Raw genomic sequence first — 12,598 nt, 5'->3', positions numbered from 1 at the left:
TCCTTGCAATGAGATCATGTGGACCTGAGGTTTGTTTGACACAGGACACGGTTCCTCTTCACAGCTTTCCAACCAAAACACACAAAGTTCTTTACTTCTGCGTCTATGGGTTCAGCAGTTAAGGACCATCTGTTACTTTGCTGGGGGCAGTTGGAAAAAATAAACAGTTCAATCTAATGGTGCTCACAGATTAAATATTATGGCTTAAAAAGTTAAAATAAAAGAAAGTTCACCCTATATAATGTTATTTTGTAATCTGAGAGATCTTAATGATATACCTGCTTGGGTACATTTACTCAAGAGCAACCAGTTTGTTGCTTTTTGGTGATTGGTCCTACTAAATTGGATGAAACCTAAATTCTGAGAAACATGGAAGCTACTATTATTGGCTCTCATTTGTTTAAAATATTGATTTTTGGGATTTCAGATCAGCATAAACAAATCAGTTTTAGGTTAAGAGCGAGGTCATTATTTTTAGTGGGTATTAGGTGTTTTGACTTGACCTGGTTACATTTTGTATGTTATTCTTGACTGTTCCTAGCATGTGTCTAGATTTCCTTTTTTTTACCTTTACTTTGGCTATTTAGGGTAAAACAAACGTTCACACAATGCACCACTTCTCAGTAGCACATAATTATTTTCTCGTACCCTCTTCCATTCTATCCAAAATTAAAAAAAAGGTTTGGCTGGACATTTACTTTAAAGGAAACATTTTTAAAGAAGTAAAGAATAAAAGAATATGCTTGCCATTTTTGACTGGCTGTCTTTAGCCTCGGGCAAGTCAGAAAAATGGTCGTACTTCCAATCTACATACTTGTTCCAAGGCAGTGAGAAAGTATTGAAGGCCTAGGGTTATCATGACAGCCATGCATCTAGCAGTTTCAAAATCAGAGCCCAGCAATGGCAGTCCACATGTTTTTTTAGGCGTTTGTGTTGATGGGCTTGAAGACATCAGTTTGACATCAGATTAAGACACTTCTGAGATCATTTAAAATGCATTGGCAGGTTTATTTGACCTGAAGTTTCTTTTGACCTATATTTGACCTGTTTCACATTGTTTTTTCTTTTCCTTATGCATTGTACACACGGTCGGACATTCCGATGTATTTTGTCCTAAACTGGTGTTGCATACACAAGGTCGGACAAAGTTGTCGTAAAATCCGATCGCTCGGAATGTGATGACGTTGGTTCGTTACGACCAGACTACGTTGAGGCTAGTAGCCAATAGCTTTGGTCTCGTAATTTGATCTGAGCATGTGTAGCACTTTGTCCGATCGGAATACTCTACAAACGATCGGAAAAAGCCCAATCGGATTTTTTTTGTTGGAAAATTTGAGATCCTGCTCTCAAATTTTTTCCGGAGGAATTTCTGATGGAAAAAGTCCGATAGAGCTCACACATGATCGGATTTTCTGACAATATAATCAGATCAGACCTTTTCCGTCTGAATTTTCAACCATGTGTACAAGGCATTAGACTTATATGGGAATGCAAAACCTGTTTGAAGTGGACAAAAGATTATCTCACATGGAAACCCCTGTGAGTATAGGGGGGGCTTTGAAGTCCCAACATGATATGTACACAAGTAATTTCTATAAAAATTATATTTATTTAACCAATCATTAAAAATATATGAGTAAAAAAACAGGGTTTAAGAGCAAAGCCAAAAGGCAGGGGGAGAAGTAGCGCACCTACAAAGATTTATGTGTACCCTTAACTCGAACACAGACAGGAGTGATAGTAAATACACAAAATATTGATGCATAACATCCAAATACTCTTATCTGATAGGCAATCAACGCGTTTCACTGAGCAGTAGCTTCTTCAAGACTGTTTGGTTGTGGCGGTACAGGCAAAGTTATCTTAAAGCAAAGATTTGTTAAGAATTTTAGAAATCATTTTACATAATTCAATCTATAAGATCATGTAGTATAATTATATGGCTTACATTTAGCGGTATTCTCGTGGTCCCTGATATAAAGCAGTCTGTGGCGCAGACACAGAATCTCAAGCCAACCCAAGGGTAAGTGCATGGAGGCAGGTGGGAGTTCTAAGTATAGAATATATTGGAACTAGTGAGTATAACGTTCAACCGAAGAGCATTCTATTAATGAATGTTATAGGTTGTTATATGTGTATTTACTGTCACTCTTGCCTGTTTGAGTTGAGGGTACACATACATCTTTGCCGGGGGCTCCACTTCTCCCCCTGCCTGTTGGCTTTGCCCTTAAAGCCCGTTTGTTATTCATACATTTTTAAATATTTAAATAATATTGCGATTTCAGCCATACATTTTGTATGGCTAAATTCGCATCACACAGACATCCCAGGTGATCTGCACAGTAATGCAGTGCGAAACACATGCAATGTCTGTGATCGCACCAGTTTGAACCCAGCCTTAGATAGCCAAACACCCATAGAGTTATACCTGTGGCCTTTGTGTGCAGCTTTCCTGTAGGTAGATAACATTTCATACATTTATTTTGAATAGTAATTAGGAAACACTTATATTGAAACATAGAACGTTTTAAAGAGGCTTTGTTGAACTTTTACTTGTTACACAATAATGAATGTAAAAAACAAGTTAAAGAAAGATGGATGCGGTTCTTACAGTAATAAATTAAATATCTCTTTTGATTTTCTTATCAACATTATAAAAATGACAGTTGTAATGCCTTTAGTCTTAATGGACTTCATGTATGAAAGTTTGTCCTTTGCCTACATAGGTTGTGCTGAAAGTTATCCCTCATTTTTTCTCATTTCAGAAAGTTGGGAGGTATGCTCCAGACATTTCCTAGTTCAGTGATGGCGAACCTCGGCACCCCAGATGTTTTGGAACTACATTTCCCATGATGCTCATGTATTCTGCAGTGTAGTTGAGCATCATGGGAAATGTAGTTCCAAAACATCTGGGGTGCCAAGGTTCACCATCACTGTCCTAGTTGGTAGATTTCCAGCCCTGATTATACAAAATAGGTGTTCTCTTTTGACACTTTACAACCTGTGGTCCTCTATAAGTACTTGTGACACTGCAATGTGTGAAAATTCTAGATGGAAGGAAGGGAAGACACATAAGAAAGTTTAAGTGTATGTCCAGCCAAAGCTTTTTTTCTTAGTTTTGGATAGAGCGGGAAAGGTTTTCACTGGTATCCGTTGGAGAGATTTCCCATCACTTCCTGTCTGGTAAAGCCAGTGTGAGAATCTCTCCAGCAGCAGTACAGACAGATATACCAATGTTTTTCTTTAGTAGCATAGGAAGGGGCTAAAACTCCTGTCAGATTTTTATTCCTTTCTTTGACCCCATTACAGTTTTTTTCTCAATTCCTGCCTAGTGAAACTGTTGTCACCAGGACAGGAAGTGAGGGGAAATCTCTCTAACAGAGCCCCACATAGCAACAAAAACCTAGTTCTTATCCTTCCCTGCTCACTCCAAATGGAAGGAACATTTTTTCGCTTAGTATACACATTAAAGCTGAACTTCATGAGCAAATAATTGTCTAAATACAATAATCATGCATATTCTTACTTTACCTTTGTGTAAGAGCTTCCTGAGATATACTGTAGACCAGTCATTGCTTCTTGTTTTCCTTGTGCAGGGTGACTGGTCTTGTATCCACTCCCTCTGTAGTTTTCTGCAGGCAGCCTGTAGTAGGTAGAGCTTCTGGTGTCCTCCCACAGGATTGATCTCTAGGCAAGCAATGTGCAGCACAGTGATGATGTCACTATTGTGTTTGCAAACCACTAAACTAACTTGTAAATGCAATTGGCACATTCAAAGTGAATTTATATCCTCTTTGGCTATAGTGGATTATATTCCAAATAAAGTATTTAAGCCCGTAGTTCATTTTTAAGTTTTAAAATGTGCCTTTGGGATAACCTTGAAGAGGCAGTGAGATTAAAAGAAAAACCTTTCCAAAGCTTCTTGAAAATATTGGGGACACCACAGTCATCTCCAACCTGCTGTTGATTTTGGTCAGGGAAAGTGTTTTCGCTCTCTGATCTACAATGTGATTAAATAACCATGTTTATCTTCTAGCTGTGGACATAAGGAATGTACTCCCAGAATGCATATACTGCGTGCCAGGAGGGATCCAAATAAAACAAGGTGCCCCAGTCTGTGTATACTGGGAAAGGGGCACTGAGTTCTGCCAACGGTGGCAGTAATTTTCCACCCAGACACTCATCAAAGTTTCAAAAAAGCTGAAATGACCTCAGTGTGAGAGAAAAAGCACAGAGACAGAGCACAGAGGGGATGGTGTGGCCAGAGAAAATAGGATGAAAGGAAGTTTGCTGGCTGCACAAGCCCGGCCACTTTACATGGTGTACGGGGCAGCTGACAAAGATAAACACTGACCGGAAAAAACATTAAGGGTACATGTGTAGACATATCCTAGGTTAACATATGGAGAATAAAAGTCTTAATAAATACGATGCTTTAAATATGATACATTTGCTGTATAGGAGTTTATGTAATGAAAGAGTGCAAATAATAATATATATTTAACTACTATAGCCTATAATTTTTGAGTACGACTTACTGTACATATGCATTTTCTTTCCCTTCTGTCCAAGCCAGGCTTTTGTAAATGAACCATTTTGGGTCTACTCATTAAAAACTGCTATTTCACCTGTCTCTGAGAAATAATCCCCACTGGCTTGCAACTTCTGTCACCAATTGCAAAAATAAGATTTCCCAGCTGTACTTCTTCATCCCTTTGTTCAAGGCCACCTTGAAAGTGTCACTCTTCCATCTGGCTAGTCCCACCATTGAAGTCCCAAGAGGTATAGGAAGACAAAATATGGCACAATTTGCTAGAAACCGGAGGTGGATTGTAAAGTGTCCTATTTTACCTCATGCATAGGGTGGTGAGGGGTTAGAATATCTGGTAGATTTTTTTTTCTGTATCTTATTACAGAGACTTACTCTCTTTTTTTGTCCTGGTGGCCAATGCAGATTATGTCCTGGACCTTTAACCATGGCAAGTTTTATGTCTCTTAAGCCACATACACACTATCAGATTTTCTGCAGATTTTTTTTCCTTCAGATTTACCAAAACCATATAATATAAGATCAAACCTTAGGAGTTTCAATTTGTATGCAATCAGGCAGGCCCTTGCACTACATGGTTTTGGTAAATCTGAAGACAAAAATCAGCCGAAAATCTGATAGTGTGTATGGGGTTTTACGTTGTATTTCAGCCCAACTAGCAACTACAAGTTTCAAAATCCTCACATCAAATATTTAATTTATTATACCTGATGGTGGATAATAAAGTATTAGAATTTAATCAGGTATCACTATAATATAGGTTTAATTTTACATTGAATTATAAGTGTTTACATATTTTTATATTTTTTAACTAGTTTAAATGTCTTGGTATTTATCTAAGAGTCAAATCACAGGCTTAATTATGCAAAGCTAATACTCAGATTTCAGGATTCATCCATTTAGTGCCATTTGAGTAATGAAATAATAATAACTGACTGGTAGCTGGTAGCTGTTGGTTACTGCACTTCACATATTGTTCTTTGTTTTATTTAGGGCCCCTAAAATAATTTGAGGTCTGTTGTGGTCTTAATGCACCTGCAACACCCATCAAGGCACCAAAAACCAGACCTGCAGCGTGTGTTGGGATAGACTGCAGCACAGGTCCCTTGACATCCACTGTATTTGTGTCTTCGAGTGCCATTTTTAACCACTTGAGGATTTTGAACATGATATACAGTATATCCTAAAAAAATGTCAACAAAGCTTATAGAGTGCATCTCCTATGTACTGCTCTACTTCACCTGCCCCTTCTTCTCCAGCAATTCCTGGCTGTAAAAATGACAGCTGTGAATTGCTTTGTAATACACAGCAAGAGTGTCTGTCAAAATGAAGCTTGTGGATAGTCTACATATGTCATTTTAGTAAATATAATGTATTGTTGCATTGTATTTTCTATTTCAATGATATGTAGAGGTATGATCTTTGATCTGCATATGTCATCAGTTAAAGGAACCCTACAAGATAAAAAAAATAAAAAATTTAATAATATTACTAATTAAACCATTCTTAACTTTTATTTAAACCTAATCAGCCCTAACTAACACCTTTCTTGCCTACTCTGATGAACTACTATTTTAATATTACAATTTTTTACCATTACGATTCGGATTTATTTTTCGCATTCATTTGTTTTTGTTTTTTAGTGCTACAAATTACTTTGCTATGCTTTGCACCAGAAACATCATTTTTAGTGTAGACAAATTATTAAATAAAGTTTATACATTTTTAACTGTAAATCTACCTTCTTTTTATGGTTTAATATTTCCTCTTTTACAGCTATTTGTCTATAAATTTAATAAAAATTCAAATTATTTTTGCATGTCAATATTACCAATAAAAACATATTGTGTTAGATTGGTCCATGTTACTGTGCATTACTGCAACGCATAACTTAAGAGAGGCCTTTAAAGATGATGCACTTTTTAAGGATAACAGGAATTGCCACAAAGGATAATGCATGTTCACAGATGCCAAGGTACATATAGGGGCTGTCATTATCTTCTTTGGCACTAACCATCACCCCCTTAGAACATGGCCAGGCTAAGTGAAGTAAAATCGTTTTTCTGGTAGGTAGTCCAACAGAGTAATTTTTTTTCTCTGTTTTTTTTTATAACGTGGGGAAGTAATAAATCTTCTGCTAGGTTTTCATTTTTGTCTGTGTCCCTACTGAAGATAAATTTCCTTATTTCCTGTGTGGTCACTGGTGCAGAAAACAAGGGGAATTCTCCTCAACAGGACACAGTCTGTCAAAAAATCCTGACAGAGATTTTGTTATGCTATCCACACACATGTGCGGATATGCATCTGCACCCTGTAGCAATCAATTGCACCTAACTGAGGCATTGTGCAGTCATCAAAGATTAACTGCTGCTACTGTACATGATACTGCATGCTAAATGTGTAACTTACATTTTGGGGCTCTCTTAGACCTGTGGTTGGGGGTGTTAAAAAAAACGGGGTTGAGGCATCCCTAAACTGCCCCCCTTTTAAGCTGCCAAAGCAGTGGAAGGTGGTGTTCACAAGGGAAGCTATGCTATGCTGAAAAATGAATACAAATAGACTTCTTTTTATCAACATAAGTTCAGGGACAGAAAAGAGTACAATATACTGTAAAGGTAATTCCAAATTTCTCCAGTGCTTAGGCACTTTAGGCACCTTTGCCAGTACATAGAATCTTGGGGAATTGACACGAGGAGGCTATCTGACTATCCCCCCTCCATGATTCCTAATTACTGTATGGCACATGATACTCTTTTAGGTATCTTTAGATTTTCTCGGTTCACTGCAAGCTAAAGCCTAATATAGTAATATGTAAGTTACAACATGGGGTTGATTTACTAAAACTGTAGAGTGCAAAATCTGGTTCAGCTCTGAATGGAAACCAATCAGCTTCCAGGTTTTTTTGTCAAAGTTTAAAGTGGTTGTAAAACCCGCTTTGGGATTTTTACCGACAGGTAAGCCTATAATAAGGCTTATCTATAGGTAAAATTAATATCTCCTAAACATGCACAGTTTAGGAGATATTCACCCTGCATGCAGACACTGTTGTCAATGGCGCATGTGCTCTGAAGGTCCGACTTATTCTGCCAGAACTCCAGAGCTTCTATCCGGAACCAAGGGCTCCCGCACGCAGAAGTGATGTAATCGTGGCTCCGGCCATTCACAGCGCCAGAGCCCAGGAACCCGGAAGAAAGGACGGGAGAAAATGTCAGCCCTATCAGTGGTGACTGGGCCCTGCTGAGAGGGCTTTGTTCCTAGCACAGTATTTCATGTGCTAGTATGCATCACATACTAGCACAGTATTTCATACTGTGCTAGTATGTGATGCATACTAGCACATTATGTCTTTGTCTTGCATGTTTTTTTTTCTTTGGTTTACTGCTTTAATTGAACAAGCTGAAGTTAGAAGCTGATTGACTACCATGCATAGCTGCACCAGATTTTGCACTCTCCAGTTTTAATAAATAAACCCCTATGTGTCTATCACATGTACAGGCATACCCCACTTTTAAGTACACAATGGGGTTTATTTACTAAAGCTGGAAAGTGCAAATCAGGCTCACTTCTGCATAGAAACCAATGAGCTTCCAGGTTTTAGTTTCAAAGCTTAATTGAACAAGCTGGGGTTAGAAGCTCATTGGTTTCTATGCAGCAGTGAGCCTGAGTTTGCACTTTCCAGCTTTAGTAAATAAACCCCATTGTGTACTTAAAAGTGGGGTATGCCTCTACACTTACTTTTCCATTATAGCGTATATATCACTAGTGTCAGTTCTTAACTAGATACTAGTTAGTTGTAGTTAGTCGCATTCAACTGGACGAAGTTGAGAAAAGTCTTCAACATTATAAAAAAGTCCAGTTGAATGTGACTAACTACCATGAGATGGATGAATGAGAATCTTCACAAACCTTTTACCAGATACTCATGAAAAGTTCTTTTTGTCTTCAGGTCTGACTGCACAATGAGGGTCTGGATCTTCTTCGTCTTGTGCCTGGCTGGCAGAGCACTAGCTGCACCTGTAAGTGTTTTTTATATAGATGTTATATACCAGTGATGGTGAACCTTGGCACCCCAGATGATTTGGAACTACATTTCCCATGATGCTCATGCACTCTGCAGTGTAGTTAAGCATCATGGGAAATGTTTCAAAACATCTGGGGTGCCAAGGTTCACCATCACTGTTATATACAGTAATGGTTATTGAATAATAGTATTTAGAATTAGTATTTTTTTAGTAACTAACCTAACTCTTATACTTATAATCTTACACAGCAACAGGATGCTTTGCCGGAAGAGGAGGAGGTGATTGAAGATGTCGTGCAAGAGGTAAAACTACACATATTTTTGTGTTACGCATGCTTATTTAGCAAGGCAAATACTCAGGGAAAAGTTATAAACAGACCTGCTGTATTCAATGCCAGTTAATGAAGTTTACCTGGTTTTGGGGGTCCTGCACTGTCCACACTAAAAATAGGAAATTAGGGCCATGTCTAACTGCTTGCAGATTTAAAAGACAGATATTATCGCAGCCCCCTCCCCCCTACAAACTGCAAAGGCAGCCGGAAAGGTTTGTACACATGCTTTGTTTTGTTGCATGGCAAAATTTGTCATGTGATTTGGTGTACATATTTGCCAGCACACCATGGATCTTCAAATAGGGTTCCACTGAGGAGTGATCATATTGGGGAAAAGTGCAATTTTTCAGAGCCTCCCTGGACCTCTTTGTCAGGCATGTGATATCACATACCTGAGGAAGGTGTCCTACGTGGCTCCGAAACAATGCACTTTGCCCACTGTGATGTGATCATTCTTCAATAAAACCTTTAGATGTTATTTGAAGATCTATGGTGAGCTGTAAAATATTTACACTGAATTGTGATGCTTCCAGTCTACAGCTGGCTATTTCTAAAGCACCCACTACCCTAAGCTCATTCCAGAAACCTGTGCAATGGGAAAATTCACATTTGTGTTGATTGGGCCATGCCATAAATGCTAGGCTTGTGGTTGTAGCTCTGTATTCCCATTCAAAAACCCTTTAGACTGTCAACTCCCCCCCCCCCCCCCAAAAAAAAAAACAGGCATTCAGGAAGCAGCATTATCTCCTCCTGAATGCCTGTCAGCCGCTCCTGCACAACGCTTTCTGAAAAGCGATCCACCATGGACCTTCAGAGAGCAATGCAAACGCAAATGAGCCATAATATAGTCATTTAATTTTCGTTTAATATAAGCAGTTTAAGTACCTGAAGTTAGTGTGTGATTAGCCTTTTGCAGTCACTGTACAGAGCTCAGACTGGTGGATAAACAGCGCAAGCACTACTATGTGAATTGGAATTGTATTTGTGTATTTATCTGTTTTAAAGGGCTGTTTTGGGAGGGCAGATTTAAATACAATACATTCATTGAAGAGGCAGTAAAGGGTGTTAAAAGCAGACTCTGGTAGCATTGCACACAAGGAAGAATGCCACATTTGATAGTACATTGCCCAAAAAGTCCCACAAAAATAAGGAGATAATATACATAACAATATATGTATAATACATGTATAGTACAATATAATATACATAACAACTGCATGAAAGCTATCCCTAAGTGGAATTTACCAAGGATGCTAGAGGTACACACCATCAATGCCAACCTCCTGAGGAAGAAGTTACAATATGCAGTTTTTTCACATTTACACTTTGCTGATTACAGGAGGCAGCAGTTGGAGCAAATCCTGTGCAGGTAGAAGTTGGTGAATTTGATGAAGCGATTGCTGAAGAGGAAGAGGAAGAGACCACAACTGAGAGTAAGTATTGGGTAAAAATGGCATCCTAAATTATATGAGTTCATAGAGTTGATTTACACATAAGGAATTTTCCTCAGAGCTTAGTGAATGAGGGCAAGCGCTGCTGACCTCCATCATCCAATTATGTTCAAGAAGAAATACTATTTGTTTTTTGTTTCCTTTTATTCTTTGCAAAGTGAATTTTTTTACTACCTTCACTAAGCTAAGGGAAAGGTCACCTGCAAAGAAAACAACTGATTTGCCTTTAAGTAAATCAATCTCAATTAGTCTTAATGTTCAGTTATAGCATCTAAGGTGTTGATTGAATGTTGGTTTTCCAGCAGGACCATTCCACAGAAGTGAGTCTAATGAGCTTCTGTTGAACAGAGCGGGTACACACAGATCAAAATTTGTCAGGGTCTTACTGAACTGGCTGAATTTCGAATTTCGATACTTGTAACCAAAGTGAGATTAAAGCTTATTTTTTTTTTTTTTATTAAAATAACAAACATGGTATACTTACTTGCTTTGTATCCTCTTGTTCTGGTGTCATCCGCCCACACTCCAGGCTCCTCCTCTATGACAAGTACCCCCATGAAAAGCCGCTTTAAGGATGACAATTTTCTGTCCAATGGGTACCATTAGATATTCCTGCAAGACCGTTCTTAAGGAACTAAGTGATATAGAACATTTTGCTATTGATTTCTCCTCCACCACCATGTTTTAAATTCAAAGCTTATGCATCCACACTAACATGCAGCTACCTCAACAGGGGCACAACAATAAAAATCTGGAATACCTTTTCTCACTCTATTTGAAATTCAGAAAAATATGTGTTGGATGGAGTTCCACTTATGTTTTACAGCTTTTTCATCAAATGATTTATTTTTTTACAGATCCATGCCTTAACCACCACTGCAAACATGGCAAGGTGTGTGAAGTTGATGAGAGCAACAAACCAATGTGCGTGTGCCAAGATCCTTCTACCTGCCCCGAAAGTGTAGGAGAGTTTGAGAAGGTAAGAAAACAAATAGAGCATATACAATTCACTGTAATTAATACAATAAAAAAAATACAGTACATTAGTGACAATATATTAGTGTACAAATCATGGCATAGATTATATGACTGTAAGAGCGGACTACAAAATGGGATGGGAATTAAAGAAAAATAAAGTTGTCATGAATTGACTAGTATATATTCATTAGTGCCACTATGTACATTCTGAATGGTGTGCTACAAATCCAGAATATAATTTCTGATACATCACATAAGTGAGTCCCAGTGTGTAACCCTGATAAAAAAAAAAATACACATATAGCCCAGTGGCATTTAAAGGATTTTATTTTCTGATTACATTGATGTCAACTATGCTAATATGTATCTATTGTTAAGCTGTTGCTTAAAAAATTACCTTTCTCAATTTTCTCCTGCAGGTCTGTGGTAATGACAACAAGACCTATGATTCTTCATGCCACTTCTTTGCCACCAAGTGCACCTTGGAGGGCACAAAGAAGGGCCACAAACTGCACCTTGACTACATTGGACCATGCAAATGTGAGTCATGCATCTATTTAATAACAGGGTACTATTTTAAAAGTTTGTCAAGGTCAAGGTAAAATGCACTGCTTCAACCCTTTAAGTGCCCCCCTCATATGCTGCCATTAGGTGCTGGCTCTCCATACATCACTTCTCCACATGTGGCTCAGTATAATCCAAAAGAAAAGCCTTACATTGATGATGTTGTGACAGGCAAAACTTTAATAAGTGGACTAGCACATGGCGCCCCCCCATAATCAACCCTCCAACATATTTCACCCGATGGGCTTAATCATAGATTTTGGTGGTCCTGGGGGTAGGATTATGTGCAGAGGCTTGTTGGCTGATTAATTTTTGCCTGTGAAGGCATTATCAGTGTGCACCTTTTTTTATACTGAGCATATTCTTGTAAGTCTTGTAAGCAAATCAAATCAAACCAAAAACTTTTTTGAAAGTACCATCAGCCCTGTAAAATGAGAGTGATGAATTAAACTTTGACTACCTTGGTTGAATACCTGTTTAGTACCCCAATCTGCATGCTGCAATTTCCTTTGCCATTCAGCTCTGGGACAAGTGGTCAACTTCCATGTCTCTCCGGGTGTCAGAGAATTCTCCATTTTGATTTACAAATTTGACACATCACATCACAGAGATACAGAAACGGTCAAGAAGTTCTAGAAGTGGGTTGGTCCAATTTTTATGAAACTGGGAACTTCTTCAATTAAAAAAGACAGTAGGGCTGAAG

General features: G+C 38.2%; 1 protein-coding gene across 1 annotated transcript in view; it reads left to right on the top strand.

Moving 5' to 3' along the window:
* The window catches only part of SPARC (secreted protein acidic and cysteine rich), a 34,505-nt gene that overhangs the window by 12,522 nt on the left and 9,385 nt on the right, over positions 1-12,598 (top strand). The window contains exons 2-6 of the mRNA XM_077468340.1: positions 8,496-8,565; positions 8,820-8,873; positions 10,242-10,335; positions 11,211-11,332; positions 11,751-11,871. Coding sequence (XP_077324466.1) covers positions 8,509-8,565; positions 8,820-8,873; positions 10,242-10,335; positions 11,211-11,332; positions 11,751-11,871 — 448 coding nt within the window. The 5' untranslated portion in view covers positions 8,496-8,508. The remainder of the gene's footprint in view (positions 1-8,495; positions 8,566-8,819; positions 8,874-10,241; positions 10,336-11,210; positions 11,333-11,750; positions 11,872-12,598) is intronic.

This window comes from Lithobates pipiens, unplaced genomic scaffold (assembly GCF_037356315.1).
Source record: "Lithobates pipiens isolate NorthernLeopardFrog02 unplaced genomic scaffold, aLitPip1_a1.2 Scaffold_8, whole genome shotgun sequence".
Taxonomy (NCBI): Eukaryota; Metazoa; Chordata; class Amphibia; order Anura; family Ranidae; genus Lithobates; species Lithobates pipiens.
This window is presented reverse-complemented; position numbering and strand designations above follow the sequence as displayed.